The 22641-nt window shown below is 38.0% G+C and overlaps 1 protein-coding gene across 12 annotated transcripts in view; it reads right to left on the bottom strand.

The window, feature by feature from the left end:
- Nucleotides 1-22641, bottom strand: part of SMG1 (SMG1 nonsense mediated mRNA decay associated PI3K related kinase) — a 96960-nt gene that overhangs the window by 5734 nt on the left and 68585 nt on the right. For 9 of the 12 annotated variants that reach the window (XM_022552305.3, XM_022552301.3, XM_022552302.3 and 6 more), the window contains 23 exons: nt 21364-21610; nt 20704-20933; nt 19564-19812; nt 18949-19087; nt 18760-18869; nt 18414-18632; nt 16967-17157; nt 16062-16234; nt 15633-15912; nt 14908-15180; nt 14445-14679; nt 14056-14282; nt 11585-11735; nt 11293-11482; nt 10628-11097; nt 8384-8521; nt 6878-7030; nt 5256-5435; nt 4092-4319; nt 2940-3151; nt 2671-2777; nt 1396-1575; nt 1211-1317 (listed from right to left, as the gene is read on the bottom strand). In XM_022552305.3, the coding sequence (XP_022408013.1) occupies nt 1211-1317; nt 1396-1575; nt 2671-2777; nt 2940-3151; nt 4092-4319; nt 5256-5435; nt 6878-7030; nt 8384-8521; nt 10628-11097; nt 11293-11482; nt 11585-11735; nt 14056-14282; nt 14445-14679; nt 14908-15180; nt 15633-15912; nt 16062-16234; nt 16967-17157; nt 18414-18632; nt 18760-18869; nt 18949-19087; nt 19564-19812; nt 20704-20933; nt 21364-21610 (4689 nt within the window). Of the gene's footprint in view, nt 1-1210; nt 1318-1395; nt 1576-2670; nt 2778-2939; nt 3152-4091; nt 4320-5255; nt 5436-6877; nt 7081-8383; nt 8522-10627; nt 11098-11292; nt 11483-11584; nt 11736-14055; nt 14283-14444; nt 14680-14907; nt 15181-15632; nt 15913-16061; nt 16235-16966; nt 17158-18413; nt 18633-18759; nt 18870-18948; nt 19088-19563; nt 19813-20703; nt 20934-21363; nt 21611-22641 lie in introns of those variants that run through there. The other 3 variants (XR_016387801.1, XM_089896093.1, XM_089896094.1) reach the window with 3 other exon arrangements.

Genomic DNA, 22641 nt, shown 5'->3' with positions numbered 1-22641 from the left:
GGAGAACACTACCCTTGACCAAGTGATCTAACTTAACAACAAAGATAGCACAAACACACACATGCCCCCTGATGTAAGATTCTAAGAACACATCATTGGTGAAGTATTCTTGCGAAAAATGTTGATTCTGAATCTAATTATGAAGAAAATGTCAGACAAATACAAACTGAGACACATTCTGCAAACCAAGTAGTCTGGACACATCAAAAATATAAGTGTCATAAAAGAAAAGAAAGAAAAGGCTCAGGAACTGTTCTAGACATTAAAGGAGATTAAAAGTAGAACAAGTATATGAAATTCAAGATAAGCCTTGACTAAATCTTGTATGGGTTGGGGTGGGGTTGGGTTGGTGGTTAAGGAGAGGCAGGCTAAGTAATAAAGGACATTTGAAGATAACTGGAGAAATCTGAATACGGACTCAATGTTGGATAGAAGTCAATGGTTAACGTCAATGTTAAGTTTCCTGAGCTGATAATTACATAATTATATCATAGCTATATATTATTAAAATGTTTTGGTTAGGAGACAAAGTATTTAGGCATGAAGTGTTAGAATGTCTGCAACTAACTCTCAAATGTGGTTCTGAAAAACTGTGTGTATGAACACACATACACAGAAAGGTAAAGCGAACGTTAAGAAAGCATCAACAATTGGTCTACCAATTCTAGGTAAAGAGTATATGAGCATTCCTATATTTCTATAGGTTTGAAACTTTTCAAAATAAACAGCTATGGGGAAAAGAATTCATTCTTGAATTTATATATACAATTTTAGAAACACTAATGATAAAATTTCAGAGTAATAACTTCAGACAAACTGACACCCAAGAACACTTTATAGATACTACTTATTTATACATACTATGACACCCAAAATGTCATCCTCATTTCATTCAAAACCTTCACACAGCCCTCTCTAAAATGCAAATTAACGGTCTTCTGTTGGAGGAGAGGGGGTCAAGCCACACCCCAAATTTTTGTTAAAAGAGAACTGGGAAGAAAGGAAAGTGCTAATAGGGTAGAGTCAGAGTCAAATGCTGAATATTTGATAATCCTAGAACTGTGTCACTCAAAATCTTCTGAAGCCAATAAAATCAATTTAAGTTCCTTATTTCTTGATATATCACCAAAGGATAGGGGTGAGGGGATCTTTAAACCTATACTGTTTCAGCAGCATTAAAATGTGTAGCTCAAGTTTAAAAAATGGTCACCTGTTCAGCAACTGACATCCTCCTATTCGGATCAACATCTCGGCCCTCTAACTTGGCTTTCACTCTCTTCCACACGCTCACTGCATATGAGTTTCTCTCCTGCACAGCTGTGAAGCAATGGAAACGTGTAAGTCAAACCACCACTTAGTATTAATATTTAAGGTATCCTTATTCTGACTAATTACCTTTTCCAGTTTTAGGGTCTCTGACAGCCTTTTTAGGACTACAAGCAACACTCTTGCCAGTTCCTGGAACAGTGCTTGGTGGAGTATCTGCTGATGTAGCTAGATTTTTCTGAACCAGCTTTCTAGCATTCTGTGACATGACATCAGGCTGAGTCTTCTGGCCAGTGTTGCTCCGGACTGCTATAGAGAGAGAGTTGGTAGCTCAATTTACATGTACACAGAAAATGAAGGAGCAGGGCAGTGCTCTCTCAATCATCAACTACAAATGGACAGCCCTGATACTAGATATGATTTTACAACCTTAAAGTCCTTATCCCTTAAAATAAAAACTCTCCTCCTAAAAATATAGCCTAAACAGCTAGATATTCAGATATAAATTTGTACAATGATGCTCACGAGTTTGTTGTGGCATTAAAAAACTACAAATATCTTAACTGTCCAACAATTAATACGGTAAAGTCATAGAATGGCACATTAAATCTTGCCATTAAGTCATTTTTTAAAAGATTACTTAATGATAGGGAAATTATCTATTTAATAGTAAGTGGGAAAAGACAACAAAAGTTGCATTCACAGAATGATCCAACTTGTATATGTGTGTGCATGCATATAGGGAATTCAGCAAATACATAGTGGTTTTACCTCTAATTGGAATGGAACTATAGATTTTCCTATAATTATTTTTCTGTATTTTCCTAACAGAATATATTTTATAATCATAAAATAAATTATTTACAGAGTATCTGAACACACGGTATTTTTACTAACAATAAGTACTTTTAAAATTAAGCCAGAATTTGTTCAGTTTGAGATATGACAAGAGTTTATGGAAACCCTTTATTTATTTATTTCAAATAATTAATTTTTTAAATTGTAGTATAGTTATTTATAATGTTGTGTTAGTTCCTGTTGTACAGCAAAGTGAATCAGTTACACATATACATATATCCACTCTTTTTTAGATTCTATTCCCATATAGGTCATTACGGAGTACTGAGTAGAGTTCCCTGTGCTATACAGTAGGTCCCCATTAGTTATCTATTTTGTATATAGTATTATGTATATGTCAATCCCAATCTCCCAATTTATCCTTCCTCCCGCTCTCCCCCTTTCGACATTTGTGACTCAATTTGCTTTGTAAATAGGTTCATTAGGGAAACCCTTTAAAAAGGTGATGACTAGAAACATATCAGACACTCATTAAACATCTTAGCATCTATGTGTAGATTATTAACAGGTCAAGATTCAGGTTCTTCTGAAGTAGGGGAGTCTTACCTGCAGCAAAGGATGGCTGGTAAGTAGCAGATGACGTTGGACTCGAACATTCATTTGTTGCATCGGTGACTAAGGGTGATGCAAAACTCACTAAATTATTATAGACACTGAAATATAAAATAAAATGGCTCATTTATGATATGCTTTAGCAAATAGCTACTTATAAATATGAACAAAACTGAAAAAAAATTAAATGAATTAAATAAACAAAACTTACTCTACCAGATGTTTTGCTTATATTTTAAATTCAGGCCAGAAGGCATTCTTACCTCTGACTTTGTGTTTTCAGTTCTTTCAAGGTGGGAGTTATTTCCTGGAGCATTTCAACATGTTCTTGACTTCGAACCTGACCCATAGCTTGGACTAATGTAAACAGCACTGTCTGAATGTTGTCTTGCCATGATTTATATTCACCCAAGAACTGCCTAACACTGTTCTCATAGGGAACATCTTCACCATCTGCCAGAGCAGCTTCTTCATCCTAGAATTAGTATGTTAATGATCAAGAAAAATGGTATTTGCTTCAGTAATTACTCTTAAAACCATCACCTTTTGGATAACAGGTAATAAGTGTTTTTCAAATACCAATGTGTTTATAATATGCTTATTACAATTTAACTCCTTTTCTACCGGAATCTTGTTTCCAGCACAAATAAAAACTCCAATTAAAAACAAATCCAGGGGTGGGAGGGAGGGAGACGCAAGAGGGAAGAGATATGGGAACATATGTATATGTATAACTGATTCACTTTGTTATAAAGCAGAAACTAACACACCATTGTAAAGCAATTATACCCCAATAAAGATGTTAAAAAACAAACAAAAAAAGAAACAACAAAAAAAAACAAATCCAGGGAATGCCTTGGCGGTCCAGTGGTTAGGACTACACACTTCCACTGCAGGGGGCACGGGTTCGATCCCTAGTGGAGATCCCGCAAGCCACGTGATGTGGGGGGGAAAAAAAAAATCCAAAAAGGAAATGATTTACTGTTTTGTGATGATGAAGTAATGCAGCCTTTTCTGGGGATTCAGTTTCCTTACTATCTAGATTCTGTACGATACTAGAGGGAAGATATTTCATTTATTTTGGAAGCAAGCTATACAAGTTTGAGTAGGGAGGCGGAAGAGAGGTTAGAGATCTAAATACTCTGTGAGACTAGGTTCAAGTTTCAGCTCTACTATAAATTATATGACTTTGGATAAATCAATTTCTCTAAGCCCCGGTTTCTCTGTGAACAAAATCAGAATACTACTTATACTTACTACCTGCTTAAAAAAAAACAGTTGATGAAAACACAAGTTAACTCAGTGACAAACTGGAAATATGACCTGAGAGAAATTAGGGTTTTTTCTCATAAATAAAACTGTTTGTAATTTTATAAAAGGGGGGAGTAATTATGTGTCAATGGTATTAGTCTTACCTTGGCCATTGCTTTCAGGAGATGTTTGACATCTCCAAGCTGCCGGTTATGACCAGTGAGCACAGTCTTTATATTATCAACCAAATTCTGAATTGTTTCACAGACCGTTTCTATCTGTTGCTCTTTCTCTGTCTGAATTGCTCTCTGAGTAGACATATCCTGGGTCAGTTGTTTGTGTGCTGACAAAAGCCATTCAGAGCTGCCAATAGGATGTTCAAGACTCGTGTCCTAAATAGAATAAGCATTTGTTTGATTTTAAGTATCAGCCAGAATGATATAAGGTTCTTTTCTTCATCATCATCTCAAAAGACATTCGTAACTCAAGCCGCAACACAAAGAACCTCAGTTGCTGAGTCATGAATTAATTACCTACAAAACACTACTTGATAATAATAAACAATCTATAAAATACAGACTAAGATTTTTACCTTTTCTGCATAATCATACAGGGCATAAATGTTTAAAGTTTAAAACCTAAGAAAATATATCTGGAATAACAAAGATGATCCATATCCGGGAAACTAAACCCACTGTAAATCACTCTTTCTCACTGTTGTGGCCTCTCCCGTTGCGGAGCACAGGCTCCGGACGCGCAGGCTCAGTGGCCATGGCTCACGGGCCCAGCTGCTCCGCGGCATGTGGGATCTTTCCGGACCAGGGCAAGAACCCGTGTCCCCTGCATCAGCAGGCGGACTCTCAACCACTGCGCCACCAGGGAAGCCCTAAATCACTCTAAAATGAAACCAGAGTCTCATAATACATAGTCTAAAGCCTTCCCACAAAGTAGAAATGCCGAATTTATCAACCTGATAATCCAGCATTCATCTTCCACTAGCCCTCTGTCTGCTACCCTACTTCCAGTGCATCTGAGTCATTTGCTACACACCGTCTTTCTCCTCCCCTCCGAACCTCCACAGTACTTCCAGTTGTAACTCTGAGAGTTCTTTTCACTTTTTCATTCACTGTATTATTTGTGTAAATAAGTTCCTTGGGGGCTAAAAGCAAGATTTAATCATCACGGTACCCCTCATAACATCTCATATACAGTACATGCTCAATAAATGTAAACTAGTGAGCGAATGTATTAAATTGATTTTGAGGGCATACAGTTGGTCTTATTTTAATCACCCAATCTCTTCACTCCCACCAAGATTCAAGACTTACCACTCTCTGTAATAAACGAAGCTCTAACTCAGAGACCGAACTGTTAAACTGTGATGCAAATGAACACATTTGCTGACACCGTTTGATTAGTTCAAATAATGAGGCATCCAGGTTTAAGGCTTCTGCAGTTCTAGTACGTAAACTTTCAAAATGAATGATATTGCTGCAGAGGAAAGTGACCTGTGAAGACGAAAAAGAAGAGTGGAACCACCACAATGAGGAAAAAATTTGCAATTAATGAAAACAAAAAAATACTACCTATTGATTTCCAGAATTCAGGACCAGGTCCTGAAAATGTATGAATGTAGGACTTGTGGGAAACAGACCTACTCCTTATAAAAGCTAAATAAATGAACATTTTTTGGTTGATGCTGTTAAGACTGAGATGGCCAAAAGCACCTAAGGAGAATCAGGTAAATATTATCTTCTGCACGATTGTTTTTTAACTGAAATTTTACTCCATACTAAAACTGTTATCATATTCAGCTGCAATTTGTTTGTGCTGTGTCTGAATTCCAACCTGAAATGTTCCCCTTCTGCTTCTACTCCTGCCTAACTTTACCATAAAGATCAGAAAACACTAACTGGATATTTGACAATATTAAGCACATCTTTTAAGGTACAACAATAGTATTGTGACTGTGTTCCTAAATAGTTCTCTCTTTTTTTAAAAAAATAAATTTATTTATTTTTGGCTGCGTTGGGTCTTCGTTGCTGAGTATGGCCTTTCTCTAGCTGCGGTGAGCGGGGGCTACTCTTCGTTGCGGTGTGTAGGCTTCTCATTGCAGTGGCTTCTCTTGTTGTGGAGCATGGGCTGGTTCTAGGCATGCAGGCTCAGTAGTTGTGGCTCGCGGGCTCTAGAGCACAGGCTCAGCGGTTGTGGCACATGGACTTAGTTGCTCCGCAGCATGTGGGATCTTCCCGGACCAGGGCTCAAACCCGTGTCCCCCGCACTGGCAGGCAGATTCTTAACCACTGCACCACCAGGGAAGTCCCAATAGTTCTCATTTTTATACTTATTGAAATACTTACAGATAAAATGATATAATATTTGGGATTTCCTTAAATATGGGATGTGAAGGAGGAGTAGGAAGTATAGAGGAAATAAAGTAGGGCTTACGTTGATAATTATTAAATTTTGGTAATGGGTATACGGGATATGGGAATCATATTAGTCCAATTTTGCACCTGATTAAAAAGTACATAGTAGTTTTTGTTTGTTTGTTTTTTGCTCCCAGTCACAACAAAGTTAATCCACAACCTCTGGCAGTACACAAGGTCCTAAGACATTTTACTGCCATGTGGAAAAAATAACATTCAAATCTTCATAGTTGCATATAAGGAAATTCTTAGATAAATATGGAATTAAACTCTTTATTTTCGAAGAGGCTGGATCCACCTTATATTTAACTGCAAGGTAATAAGGGTCTAGGGAAATAACTGGCTGTGAGCTCAGCCTAAGGATGCCCCCTCTTTCTCCCCCAAGGCCTATCAGTCCTTCTTCCCAGTGCTGTAAACTAGAGAGTGGCTCTCAAGCTACTCCTAAGTATCCCACATGTAACTTCCAATCAATTATATAATCCTGTAACAGAAAACAAAATGGCACACATGAGTGCCTATACCTGACTTGCTCTTTGGCTCTCTTTAAGGACAAGATTTCTTCTTTCAGCTATTGTTGCTTCAAAATCTTGTAGTACAGGTGTCAGTGCAGGATTGGCACCTCCTGCCCACTTGAGTCGTTGTTCAATACTTGCTTCAAGTGCTGCCAGTTTCTCCTATAAAAGCCAGCAGAATCTCAGTGAAAACGACACTCTTCACTTCCTGTCTGTTGAGCATTTTATATAAATACAAGAGATTCAAAAGAAGTAGGATGGGGCATAAGTAAATTAGAAAACATCTTTAACAAACTGTCACCTTTTGGAATTAATCTTGATTTCACGTTGAATATTTAAGGCTAAACACGTTTTGGATAGGTAAGGATTGGCTTTCAGTTTATTGTCTTAAAATTTGCAGAAAGAAGTTTCATTTTTAAATAAAATAGTCCTTAAAACAAAACACCTGCTACACCAAATTCCCACTGCACTATATGTGCTATCTACAAGAAAATCCATTTATACTTCTGATTGTGAAAGATGAAAATCAGATTCCCACAAATGCAAAAATTTACGAATAATGGTAAAAATACAGCCAGGTTATCATGATGAGGAAGATTTTATATAACAAAGTTGCTTCATTATTTATTCAACGTTTTGAGCGGAGGAATTCACATTCATAGTCTCTCCCTTGCTCTCGCTCTCGCTCTCCCCTCCCTCCCCTATTTCTTTCTCTCACACATATACACCTCTAAAATCAGAAAGGGCATGAGTTCATTCTCCTAAATTGAAAACTAGGACTAACATGCTGTAGAGAAAAGGTATTTCAATCTTCAAAGAAGTGAGCTCCAGAAAAATTTTATTAAAAAAATTTAAAATATTATAAAAGTGATTATACTTGATTCTATACTAGTATTAATCTATAAAAATAACAGAAACATGTCAGTTACTACTGAGTGTACGAGATATAGGAATATTCACTATAGAGAGCTATATAAAGCCATCATCAAACCAGTTTTTCTTATTTAAAAAAGGAAAGCAAGATTAAATATTTTGCTGAAATGACCAAAAAACAGTCAATAAAAATGGCTTGGAAAAATATTCTGCTGCCTTTGACATCACAAAATTCCATTAAGTAACTGCACAATAGAAGTAAAGAAATGCCTAAGCTTCTTGGATATTAATAATAAGCCAAATATAACTGCTTTGTATACATTTCAGAAAATAAATTTGGTATTCGAGTTCTTCCCATTACCAAGGTCCCCTTAATGTATAAAAGCACGGTAATATCAAATTCATTAAAAACTTGTAATATTTAGTATATCTCTATTCTTGGTTCAAAATATACTGCTAAGATTCAGTTACTTCGGAGGGTAAGAAAAAAAGATATAAATTAAAAATAAAAGTGAAAAGGTATTATGTTTCTGTGGCTTAGAAGCCAAGGACAGACTGAACAACAGAGCACTAACACTTCACCACAGTGGAGGTCATTTCTAAAAGTAAGAGGTACCAGAAGGAGGATCTGACAAGACACACCTGAACTGTTGCAATTGAAGTTTCAATCTGGCTCAGAGTATGGAGTTTCTTTTTCATGCTGGTTAAGATGGCAGAACGAGGGGGAGGAGTGACCGACATGGCTTGTGGTCTGTTGATAAGGAGATCTTCATGCTGCCACTGTTCAAAGAAAAAGAAATGTAATAAAATAAGCAGGAAAAAGGCCTTTAGATAAACAAGGGAGGGGAGGTGTGATTTAGGACTGGGGGAAGAGGGAAAAAACCCAGCTGCAGCAAGGTGGGGTGAGCAGGGAAGAATAACAGAAACACAATAAAAGAATCAACCAGGTGGAAAATTTCCTGAGGTAGAGAATGGCTGATAAATTTCTGGGATCACTGATATGCAACATTTAAATAGTAATTCTGAAGATGTTTCCTAGTCTAAGTAAAAATCTGCTGCACAATCCCCCTAAAATATAATTTCCAGTTAAGAAGTTGGAACAGGCAAGGTAGGGGAAGAGTTCCCCAGCACGGAATTAACAAGTAACTGAAAGAAGCAATGGCAGCAGTCACAGAGGAAAGAATTCTCCAGAGAACCTACAAGCGACAGAAAGGCATAGGTAACTACTGACAGAGGATCAAGCCATCCTGTATGCTGTAAGGTGGCCCCAGAAGGCCCAAGGGACATTTGGGTTAAAATTTAAAAGTTACATTGTGCTTACAGCTTAAAATGTGTTCAGATGAACAAAACTGGATGGATTTTGATAATGTTTTCCATATAGTTGTCAATTTTTTAAGGGAATAAACTCTAAAATGTATTAAATAATAAAACTTTTCAACATTATATATATATGTATTTTTAAAATAAATTTATTTATTCATTTATTTAATTTTTGGCTGCACTGGGTCTTCACTGCTGCACGCAGACTTTCTCTAGTTGCAGTGAGCGAGGGCTACTCTTTGTTGCGGGGCGCAGGCTTCTCATTGTCTTGGCTTCTCTTGTTGCGGAGCACAGGCTCTAGGCACGTGGGCTTCAGTAGTTGTGGCACACGGGCTTCAGTAGTTGCGGCTCGCGGGCTCTCGAGCGCAGGCTCAGTAGTTGTGGCGCACGGGCTTAGTTGCTCCGCGGCATGTGGGATCTTCCCGGACCAGGGCTCGAACCCGTGTCCCCTGCATTGGCAGGTGGATTCTTAACTACTGCACCACCAGGGAAGCCCCTCAACATTGTATTTTTTAGAAGTAAAATAAATACCAAAATATCCCAATGTGCTAGAAGGACTGTTAATATATAATAAATGCAACTTCAGAATTTGAATAAATTACTTTTCCTATGAGGTAAGAACACAGCTAATGATAAAACTGCAAACAGAAGGAAATACACTGGTTCCATGCCCCACCAATTCCACTCTTGGGAAGTAGCTTCAATATAAATGAAGTTATTAACTGGTTTGTAACACTGCCAAATATAACTGCTTTATATACATTTCAGAAAACAAATTTGGTTACACAAAGTAACCAGTGTTTGTGCCAAAACAGATCCCAGGATAATGTAGTCCCCCAATATTACTCCATGAGTTACAACTTGTCTGAAGCTACTGACAATATTGAAGCCTATATTTGAAATAAAGAAAGAAGAAAAATAGCTATAATTTATACTGTGCTTAGTGTCTTACACAAATCATCATTTTTAACCTGCACAGTCATCAACATTTTAGAGAGATACTGTCCCCATTCTACAAGTAAGGAAATCAGACCTTAAGGGAAGTTAAACTTAAGTTCATATACCTGAATCCAAATCCATCTCACTCCCCCAAAGCCTGTCATACTGCCTCTAAATAAACAAGGACAAAAACAGGCTTCTAAAAAACAGTTCCCAAGTGATGACCAATGTATGCACAGAGCTTAGAGAATCAGGGAAACAGAAGTCACTTTAGAAATAATTATGTTAGACAGTACAGAAGGCATATCCACCTAACGAACACATTCAACTGTTAGAAATTACATTTACAAGTAATACTTAATGAAAACACTAACCATACAACTCTGATGGAAACTAATTCAAAGGACACAAACCATGAACACAAAATGATCTCAACTACGTAAAAGAGAAACAAGGAATAATTGGAAAGACAGCACCGGAATGCTAATGCATTTCGGTGTTTGCTCTGGGCTGGCACAATCCAGGAAGTTTAAAATTTTCTCTTCTTTATACTGTTCTGTATTAATTCCCGCAGTTTTTCAAATTCCTACATTGAGGAAAAACCCCTTTATAAAGAGAAATACTAACTTGAAACATGGCGATATGCAACTGAACGCGCTGTAGGCTTGTCTTACAGGAGGAGATACTCGTCTCCAGCCTGCGCACCAAGTCGTGCTTCTTCCAGGCAGTGTCGTAGGAGCTCGCCAGCACAGTCGCCCTGTTCATGACCAGCTGAGAGAACTTCCCAATCTGGATGTTGTGCTCCACTGCTTTTTTACACAGATCATCAACTGAAACTTTGCTTTCAGCACCAAAATCCTTTGCCTCCACTTGAGCAATAATGTCTACCCCTAGAGCACTGATGAAGCTGCACAGCGTGAGGCCCAAGGCTTGGTTCGGGAGTCCAATCAGGAGCTGCCGCACAAAGTCAGCTGTGAACGCTTTTATCGGTTTAGCCATCTGGTCTTCACTGAAACAAGAGTTTCTAAAAAGGGTTTTCACATTGACAATCTGTACAGGCCCATTTACAGTATTCTGATCTTCAAGTGAACTTGATCCTAAAAAAGGAAATTTTTCTTTCAGTATTTCATGCAACACTAAAATAAGGTAATAATGCTGCGTATTTAAAAACTTGAAGATTGCATGAACTTAGTATTTTAATTTAATTTACAATTAAATTAAGCCTACTCTATCCTGTCCCCCTCCAAAGTACTACACAACTAAACCCAGCTTGTTTAAGAGTGAAATATTACCTGACAAAGTTTTAGAAAAGGTACCACAGAGCCTGAAGAACTCCTTAATTGTCTGTAGTCGTTTTAGAAAGAAAATCTCTTCAAGCACCTGTCGGTGATTATCATCATCAAAAAAATTGACTTGGGTGCTCCTGGCTTCCCTTATAATGTCAATCTTTCGCCAAGCTATAGGAATTTCCATCTTATTTAGCTATGTAAATGAAAGAAAAGCAAGTTCACTTCTCCACTCTTCACACACTGAACAACTACTTTCCTACACTTGCATTATTCATAAAACCAGGTCAATATTTACCTTTTCAACTAATAAGCCAAAAGCAGTCTCAACTTGGGCAAACATGCCATCAAATGCTACCAAAAGCATCTGGCCAGCTGACATTTTTGGTGTTTCATCAACTGAACCATTTCTTGGTTGGATTAATTCACCATATTGAGCATGAAGTATTCTAGAGGAAAAGAAAGGGGAGTTAAAACCCTCGCTGAAGAGTATTAAATTTGGGGGAAAATGTAAGATCAACAAGTCTTACAGCTAGTGTGTGGAGTCTAGGGGAAAAGTCTCTGTATGAAGGAAGGAGTGTTATTAGCCATCATTAATGTGAGTAAATTTTATGCAAATTTGAACTATGACATTTTAAAAAGAACTATACATAAAGTATTACAGTCTCACTATTATACACAGAATGTAAAATAATATAAAATGCCAATTTTTTTTTAAATGTCGAGAATCACACCGTTCTAAAGCTGGTGGACCTAGCAAAAGTTGCCAAGTATGTTCACACTACTGTCACATGGCAGAGCCAGCTACAGACAGTAAATGGAAATACCTATCATTTTTGGCATGCTGAGTTTCGAATAATGCATAGCTTGAAGGTAGGTCTTCAGAAATTTGCCTTTCACATTATCATTAAATTAAGAACTTACGTAGTGTTTATGTATCCAAGCACTATTCTAAACATTTTATATAAAAAAGCAAAAATACAATTCCCAGTACCTATGACTACTATCAGTAAAACTAATGTTAACTAGATTTTCAACTTTATCACACACACATAAATAGCTATAAAACTATTAGGAATTATTAAGAGAATTTAAAATTTAGGCTACCCGAGAAATTTCTAATGGAAAAAGAGCTGCATGATGGTATAAAGTTTTACTTGAGATTACCAAAAAGTTTCTCTAATACAAGATACACACAGGCTGTAACAGAATCAAACATGAAGTCTGTAACCCAATGCATACATGGAAGGAAACATTCCACCATTTGACAGTAAAGGGAATTTGGATTAGATATTAAGGGAAAATAAGGGCTGAAATTTTGTGAGGAAGAAAAGTGTATAGATTTAGCATCTAAGTTTTAAAATAATGTTAGAAATTTTATGATAAAGCTCTTGTGCAAATAATCTAGATCACTATTTGGCTGGCATTTATGTTTATGCTATACTGATTACAGTTACTTTTTAAATTTTATGGTAAAACAACTACAAAGAAACAAGAAAATAGGAAAAATTTTAATGCAACATAAAAGAAAACATTAAGGAGTTGTTACCTTTTTTGGTGAAATAAGGCACCATAAATTAAGAAAAATAAGTTTACATTTTAGATATATACTTCCTGCAGTTTAAGAATGAAAAGGTATTTGCTTCAAAATAACTGGAGCAGTACAATTTAAATAAGATTAAACAGGTGCAAGAAAGAGAGAGAGAGATTAACCAGGTACAGATAATTACTGAAGCTGGTAAAATGGAGGTTCATTACTATTCTACTTTCTTGTATCTTGGAATTTTCCCATGGGAGGAAGTATGGTGGGTCAATTCATTTCTACTCTCTCAATTATACCTTCTGAAGGGAACTGGACATCAGAATGCCAAAGAAAGAGGCCTTGAGTCACGAAGCACAAAGGGTAGGGCTTAGCTTTGGGTACAGTGCATGGCTGGAGAAACTGCCCAACCTCTACAGGTTCCAAAGTCAAATTGTTACCCTAGATTTAAGAGTCAAGAAATACAATGTTCAATACCTAAAACAAACTTATAAAACTTAAGCTAACTTAAAAGTGTTCATCTGAAATGAGGTGTATACTCCACTAGCTAACTAAACTGGCTCAGATGCTTCCATGGAGTTCCAAGGGCTGGCTTAAAAAGTACCACACTCTACTTTGTGTGTGTGCACATGTATGGTGAAACTACAGCCCTAAAAGAATACATATATGTATGTGATAAAACTACACACACACACACACACACACACACACACACGAGTGCATGTGTAACTGGTGAAATCTGAGTAAGCTCTCTGGACTGTACCGATGTCAATTTCACGGTGTTGCTACTGTACCATAGGTATGCATGATGTTACACTGAAGGAGGAATGAAGGGTACACAAGACCTCCCTGCACACTTTTTTTTTTTTAACACAACTTCCTATGAGTCTGTAATTATTTCCAAATAAAAGGGTTTTTTGTTTTTTCTTTGTTTGTTTTGGCCCTGCCTCAAGGCTCACAGGGTCTTAGCTCCCAACCAGGGATTGAACCCGTGCCCTTAGCGCAGAGTACTAACCACTGGATCACCAGGGAATTCCCCCAAATAAAAGGTTTTTTTTAAAAGACATTACTTATAAGTGCTTATATATATATATATATATATATATATATATATATATCTCTGCTCTGAAAATTAAAAGTAAGCTTACAGTAAAATAAGAACTCAAAACTTTTATCTGGCTACCCATCTCTTTCACAAGAAAAGAGAACACAGCTTAGCATTCACTTGCCTGGCGACATCGATGTAATGCGCATGTGTTTCTTCCTCAAGTCCCATAGCTGCATTTCTTAAATAGGCTTGAAGAGATTCAACTAGAGTCTGCAGAGGAACACCATCAGTTGTCTGCTCAATAAGACTGTCCAGTTCATGAAGCATACTTTCTAATGTGTATTCTCCTTTCATTAAACATCTCAGTGCTTCTGGAAATATGATTTGCCGGAAATTTGAATTTAATTCCTATAAATATGTGAGAAACATATTTTAATGCTTTCTGAGTTTAGAGAAAGCAGCATTAAAAAGGGAGGAAGTCAAATCACTTTTCGGACCCAGAGATGAGAAACACAACGTTCAATACCTAAAACAAACTTCTAAAATTTAAGCTAATTTAGAAGTACTCACCTGAAGTGAGGTGTATACACCATTAGCTAAGTGAACTGCCTCAGATGCTTCCATGGGGTTAGGAATGTCTAAGTCTTGTGGCACTAGGTGACACTGCTTCAGTAACTGAACAAGGCATGTGACATTTCCACTCATACTGCAGAGCTCCTCCAAGAACCAGGCTCCATCCCGAGAAGTCAGATCAACCAGCTGCTCTCCAGCACTCGAAGCTGCACCTTCCATCATTAGGTTACGTCTAAAAAATGAGATAAATATTTGTACGGTGAAACTGACTTAGCTAAACACACATAAATGGGATACCTCAAAATCTGAAAGGAAATAAAGCAGTCTTACACCGAGCAAGACTAATGAAAGAAAAAGGATATCTTAAGTTTGGGATCAAACAAAAGACACATGAACTCTCCATAAGCATCAATGTTCGCAAGACAATGAAATGGTCTCACTACGTGGTCAGCTAACTCACCTTGTGAGGGTACAAAGGGCAGAAATAATAACACTTGCTAGACTCAAAGATCCTTCCTCTCCGTTCTCGTGAAGGAAAACTTTGATACAACGTTCAATTTCTTTCAACTGATCTTCACAAACAGGTACAGTGACAGCTTCCTGTTTCAAGCGTTCCACCTGTCTAATAAGACGGCTGTTTATGTCTGTTGCGTACCGCTGCAGGGTCATCTCAGTGGCAGTGATGAACTGACACACTGTTGGGGGTGGCTGAGGCGCATACTGCACTTCATATCTGTAAACAGAGAAAGAGGTGCTTGTAAAGAAAGTTCACGCCTTACAAAATACGAAAAAAGACAATATGGAATACTGCATTTGATCTTCAAACCTTGAAGAGTAGAAATCATTATTTCCATTTTACAGAAAAGGTCTCGAAAGCGAAAGTAACTTCCTAAGATAACTTGTTAGTGAGCGATAGAATCAATATTTGAATTCAGCTCTCTTTACCCTGATCCAACCATGCTTACACTGGGATACATTTTAATCAATTAGGAAAAACACACTGTCTTTTAAAGGAAAACATGAGCTCAAACCCTCTTAAAACCAAGAGAAAAGTGACTCCATTTAAATTCCATCTATCAACCATTTCTTTCAGAAAAATAAAATACTATGCAATTAAAAACATGAACACAACTTTGCTTCCAGTCCCAATGAGAAGTAAAGAAAATGGAGAGTGATCAAACTTACTTCCTGTAGAGATCCTGACAGCGCTCTACTGTGGTGTTACAGATGAGCTCTTCCATCCAGGTTTTCCATTGCTCAATTCGATGTTTCTGAAATATAGCCTTCGGATACTGCAGAGCTACGGTTGCATAGTGGTGCAGCTGCTCCAGACAGCCTCGCAGCACCGAGCGCCTCTGCTGCAGGAGGGTACCGACTTCCCCCTCCAGCTGCTCACACTGGCTGATCAAGTGGGCCTGACCAGCATTCTGCAGAAAGGCTGTTGCTGGCACATAGCTTGGAGGACCTTTGGGTAAAAGATGATCATTGATCACAATGAAACCATTTCAAATCAGCAGTTACTGAAAGGGAGTACAAACCAGAACTCCACACATGAACACAACAACAACAAAACCCACATGCTCACATGTATATCTAAAATAAGTCAGCCCATACCAAGGTCCATTTGTGTGCTTATCTCCTGAAGCAAACTTGCCAGCTGTGTTGCTTCTAAATTACTGAATGCAGCCTGATAATGTGTTATCCACTGTTCAAATTCATTCAGCTTCACCTGGATTGCTTCCTGAACAGCTCTTTGCTGAGTCTGTAGTTGAGTGTGTTCAGAATACCTAATGGAAGGAAAAATTTCTGATTGCTCTTCTTTCTTCTGTGTACTTTCATCACCCTGAAAGTACATTTTGCTTATACTTGGACTGCCTGGTAAGCTCCTTTTCAATCTTGAGGGCACTGCTCAAATGTCCTTTCCTTCTCTGTTTTTTCCTGACCCTACAGAGTTCCCTAACTACACTCAGAACATTTTAAATAAAATTCTACCACATTTGCCAGGGTTACGAGTTATTTGAAGTATGGAAGACTGAGACTTAATAGGTCTCCGTAATCTCAGCGTCTCCGGCAGTGTTTGGCACTTGTATATTTAACCACCCTTCACTGAGCTGGGTAGCCGCTCTGTGCAAGGTTCATTCACTTAGATCACTTTTAGTTTAATGCTCAAAAAAACTCAGCCAAGCAGACAAGATCCACTGTACAAATGAATAAGGATTCAGATACAAACTGCAGAGAGAAAACCAAACCCCAGGTTTTCTGAATCCAAGTTCAGTGTTCTAACCACCAAGTCCACCATCTCCCATAGTTACTCAAACATGTAAATTAAATATAATAAAGCAGAAAATTTAAGTGAATTCTGCTTTATTAACACTTTGAAAATGCAGTCCTTGGGAGAGCTTTATTTATCTGAGTTGCTGCAATAATTCTAATTCAAGTTGACAGTGTTTACACAAAAATATGAAAATTATCCTTAATGGCATATCTTTAGAAATAAAAGTTCAACACTTGTTTTAAACCTGTGTTGCAGAGTATGAGAAGGATGATCCACTCCTTCAGCTCCTTCTAGAAATTCTATTTCTTCCAACAGTTTGCCCTGCAGTTTTTCCACATCTGTTAGTTGCTCTTGCAAGCTCAGGTATTCATCTAAACTGCTGTCCAGCTTGGGAAGTACAACCAGCATCTCGTCCCGATTCTTAAACCAGTTCACCTGTAGAAAGACATTATTAGGAAGATTCTTATATAGGGCTGACTATGAGATATGATGATGTCTGTCAGAAGGATCATGTTAGAAGGACATTCTGCACATGTTACTCTACTTAAATCTCAACAAAGCCGGGGTGTGTGTGTGTGATGGCATCACCCATATTTTTACAAAGATAACGAATGTGGTCAATTCAAACAGCCATTAAATGAAGACTCAATTCCACAATAACACGCAGTTACCACCACAGCACACAAAACAAGATTAGCATCACTGGCTACCACGATATTAAAATCAAGAAGGAGGGAGGCTATCCAAGTAAAGAACACTTAAAACCGTCATTGGTAAACATTTTTCAGTCTATTAAGAAAGGTATAATTTTTTCAAATCATTAACCCACCTCCCATGTGTGAGAGTGACTGTGTGTCTTTGCATGGGAGCATTTCTTAGTGAAAGATCACAGCAAACTGCGTCTTACTTCGCTGTCATTTCAGTATTTATACACTACAGTCACATAAAACCAATTTTTAGAAAAAGTTTCACTCTTGGACTTCCCTGAGGGTGCAGTGGTTAAGAATCCACCTGCCAATGCAGGGGACACGGGTTTGAGCCCTGGTCCGGGAAGATCCCACATGCCATGGAGCAACTAAGCCCGTGTGCCACAACTACTGAGCCTGCGCTCTAGAGCCCGCGAGCCACAACTACTGAGCCCACGTGCCTAGAGCCCGTGCTCTGCAACAAGAGAAACCACCGCAATGAGAAGCCCGCGCACCGCAACGAAGAGTAGCCCTGCTCGCCGCAACTAGAGAAAGCCCGTGCACAGCAACAAAGACCTATGCAGCCAAAAATAAATAAATTAATTTTAAAAAAAAAAAGAAAAAGTTTCACTCAACTTTTTTATGGACATGTTAACTTTTTTTTTTTTTTTGGCCATGCCACACAACTTGTGGGATCTTAGTTCCCCGACCAGGGCTGGAACCCAGGCCCCAGCAGTGAAAGCGCCGAGTCCTAACCACTGCACTGCCACGGAATTCCCTGGACATGTTAACTATTTTTTTTTTTTTGGTTCCATCAAGTCTTAGTTGTGGCAGGCGGGCTCCTTAGTTGTGGCATGCATGTGGGATCTAGTTCCCGGACCAGGGGTCGAACCTAGGCCCCCTGAATTGGGAGAGCGGAGCCTTAACCACTGTGCCACCAGGGAAGTCCTGGACACGTTAACTATTAACCAAAAGATGACGATGACTTATTATCATTGGCCTCACCTTAATTTCAGCTACTCTTGAGGAAAAAAGGCTGCGAGTGATCTCTCGTTCCATCTCCCTCTTGCTCTGCTTGCTCTCGGCCTGCTGGCCCCCTCCACCATAGACGGCACCAGCAAACCCAGCCTCACCCCCAGCTGTCCAGTCCACCAGGGGGTCATACACAAAGGCTTCTAGCAGTGTCAGCAGAGTCTCTCTGCCACGCCGCATAATGTGTAGAACCTGTTTTCAGAAGACTTTTAATTAAGTTTTGCCACAAGTTTCCTCATTAAAATGCAGTTTTTCATTACAAAGGATTTGTTGATTTAAACAGGTACACTAAGAGGTGTAAGAGAAAAAAAACACATACCTGCTCACATGAAAGCCTAAAAACACCTTCTACTCCAGTTACACCCAGTGCTGTTTCAATGTTCTGTGTCATTCGAAAAGGTACTTTCTCAGGAACTCTAAGGCTTTTACCTTGAAAAGATAAATCATTATATTTTTGTCCTTTCACCAAAATAAATTCGACCCTCATATAAAAAGTCTTTAATTTTACCTTTTTCAAAGCAAACATTGTAATCTATGTGAACAACCTCTCCAGTCGTCATATCTATGAGAACATTATCCAGATGTCTATCTCCAAGGCCAATTATGTATCCGACCATAGACATGACTGCAGTAGATCTGGCATAAGACTAAAGAAGAGGGGATGGGGGAGCAAGTTAAGCATCATTAGCAAATTTCCTTCCAACATGGACTTGATTCTCTAAAATTTACAAACCTCCATAATCCTACTCCCTTATTTCTAAATAAACAGCTAGCGCTCTGCAGGGACGCTGCATGTAGTCACAGAAACTCTGCACTGAGCAACAGCATACGACACGGGTTGGTCCAACTTAATCACTATCAGAATGCAGGATTTAAAAAAACAGCCTCTCTAGTTTTTCCCTTTCTAAAGTTTTTATTCTCCTTTTCATTTCATCCATAATCCCCTCCATTCTGCCTTCACACAGTCATGGCTATGCCTCATAAAAATAAATGTAATATAAGATTCAAATGCAGGTCTCAAGCTACCAAGTCTGGAGGGAGGCAGGAGGAGGGTGAACAAGACAAGACAGGAAGCAGGCAAAGAAACAATAATACTCATGATAGTCTAAAACAAAACACATACCTGTGTGACTCTCCACCATTCATCAGGGGTGGTGCAAGATGACCAAAGCTCTTTAGCAAGGAGATTTGGGGGCGTGGCCTCCATTAACTCTTCTAATACTGCCTTCATCACATGAAGAGGCCAATCCCGTCGGGACACATCCAGACTAAGTCCAACTGCTTTCAAAGCAGGACTAATTTTACTATAATAAAGTTCACTAGGACGGGGTACAATTCCAGGATTCTGAGGAGTTTGGTAGGAATCTTGGGCCTTTAAAAAAATTTTTTTTAAGGAAAGATCAACTTTGTTTAAATAAGGATAAAGATTACCTTGAATATAAAGCAGTATTTTAAAAACTGGTTTTTCAGCGGAACTCTCTACTTAGCTAGCTAAATCTCATCCATCAAATAGCCAAGTCGTCTGGACTATGCATCTTTCTTACAATCTACATATCATTTTCTTAATTTGGTATTACTACTTTATTGAAAACTCTGTCTACTGTTATATTTTCTTGAGGTTCAATTCAAGCTCAACATCCAAGTTACATTCTTCTTTGTAACATATAATTCTGTTTAAAATTTATCACTCATTTATTGCACATATTTCATTCTTCGCCAATATGACTTAATCAATGTAAAATTAACAACAGATATTCAGAAACACCTTAGACAAAAATTTAAATAGCCCTTCTCTAATTCCACCTCCAATTCACCCCCTCAGTACCTGTTCTGTAGTCTCCTAGGCCTACCTAAAAAAATCTGAAGCCTTTCAAACTCTTGCTCCTTCCCATACCTACCCTACTTAGATTCATTTTATTTGTCTAGATGTTGGAACCTGAAGTTGTGACTTTAAAAATTTATCTTCTTATCTGTAGTACTTAGTACTACTCCTGTCATATACACTAAGCACTCATACTTAGCTAAAATGAATTCTAAAAAACTGTTCTAAATCGTAATAAATTTCACGGGTACAAAATAGGATGCCACAGTGATTAACTCCAAATTTAAAGTTGTGTCTATTCCTTCTTTAACTCTTATAAACTTGGAAAAAACCTCAAGGGCAGTAAGACTAGAAATATGTCACATATAACAGAGAACAGACTAATATATATACTTGTTTATTAACATTCAAATAAAAGCACATATATTAATTTTAATCAACCTTTTGTGCTTGTAAGGCAGCTTCCCGTTGTTGCCATCGTTTGTAAAGACCAAATAAGGGTGTGGCTCCATCCACCCACTGGATTAGGCCTGATCGAGTTCCTAGTGGTGTTACAGAATAGTGTCGAGCATGGAAACGGGGTGTTTCCTGGCGATTGATTGTAGCAAACATAGTATTTACAATAGACAGAAATTGCATTATTCTCTCATCCAGATGTAAATCCTCCAATCCTATGGAAACAAAATTAAAGTAGCTAGAGTAGGTGACCAGATGGGGTGAAGTGCAATGGGATGGGACTGGAAACATACCAGTTTTTTGTGTTCCTCTCAATTAGCAACAGCAGTCAAGAAGTGACAGCCAAAGAAGCACAATGAGAGCATTAGACAACATTCTATTGTCACAAGGTATTAGATACTAGAATTATTAGCTGTACCTCAGTTGCCCTGCTTCTATAGTTCATAAGCAAGAAGAGAGGAAGCAATGGAAAATCATACTACACAGCCTCCAACTACTTCTATCAAAATACAGGACACTCCAGGCTATTCACAACATATATTCACCTAAAACAATCCTAACACACACTCACACACACACACACACACACACTCACACACACAGTGTTAATAATAATCAGACTAATGTTCTTCTTTTAAATCTCACCTTTAAAAAGATAAGGATAGCTCTTCCCATCTGATCCGAGAAAGAGAAGCTTCTTTGGCTTGGTTTTGGTAGGTAAGATTGTGATGGTTCCACCCACACTGTGGATTGTGACAGTGTCTCTGGCTGAGACTTCTCCAGGAAGAGCAATTTCAGTGTTAGTCATGGCAGCCAGCCACGGGCTGATTTCTTCAAGACGCAAGATGTAACTTGCACGTTTCTGTGCTCTCTGTTGCAAACTCAGCATTATCTATATTTAAGATAGGAAAAGTTTACAATACCATTACAACACTTATTTTCTTCTACATTCAATCTGGCTTAAAGATAAATTTAAAATACAAACACCTCCTGTCTAGTTCTTACATTTAATTTGATGTTACATATTCGGGCCATCCTGGGAGGGGAAACACTGGTGTGCTGATATGCTCTAGGTGATTTCTACTTTGTTCAGACCTCTCCCACCTCCTCCGTACAAATACGCAATGAAATCATAGCAGATGGAAAGAAATCACTACTGTGATCACAAAATTCAAGGCTTATAGCAAATTCCCCACTGTTAAGCTATGTCCAATCAATGCCCAAACAAGTCACTTCAGTCCTTGCAGTAGAGCAAAAGATATAGCCAGCTATTGGCTGTCAGGTAGACACACCCTTAAGGAAGCCATCTGAAAATGTGGTAACAATTTAGAGCTCTGACTACTTTAAGTATGCAGAAAAACACACAATCTCTTCTAACTCACAGGAGTGGATCATGTATAGCTGTATCTCTACTTGTAGCTAACTCAATAATCTACACCTGATTTAATGAACTCTGGGCTCTGCTTTCATGTGAAAATGTTTAAATCAATCTTTTGCAACATTTGTTCATAAAAGGAAAAAGACAACTGGAAACACCTCAAGTATCCACTGACAGGACAAAGGATAAACTGTGGTATTGTCCCATAATCTATCAATGTTCAGCTGTATACAAAATATGGATGACATTAAAAAAAAAAAAAAAACCCTAATGCTGATCCATCAATTATGGAAGTGGTAAACACATGCATGTACATACAATATAATCTCATTTATATGAAATTCAAAAACAGGAGAAGCTAAACAATATACCATTTAGAAATGTATCAATAAAAACTGTTTAAGTAAGTAATGATTAATTCAAAATTCAGAGCAGTGGTTGTGGAAAGGGAGATATAATTATGGAGGGACATAGGACTTCTAAAAGTTTTCTCTATGACTTATTTCACACACACACACACACACACACACACGGGGTTTTTTAAA

The sequence above is a fragment of the Delphinapterus leucas genome, chromosome 15 (assembly GCF_059928025.1).
Source record: "Delphinapterus leucas isolate spDelLeu-1000000601 "Yukka" chromosome 15, BTC_Dleu_Yukka2, whole genome shotgun sequence".
Classification (NCBI taxonomy): Eukaryota; Metazoa; Chordata; class Mammalia; order Artiodactyla; family Monodontidae; genus Delphinapterus; species Delphinapterus leucas.
The sequence above is the reverse complement of the archived record's forward strand: the minus strand, read 5'-3'. Positions and strand labels throughout refer to the sequence as shown.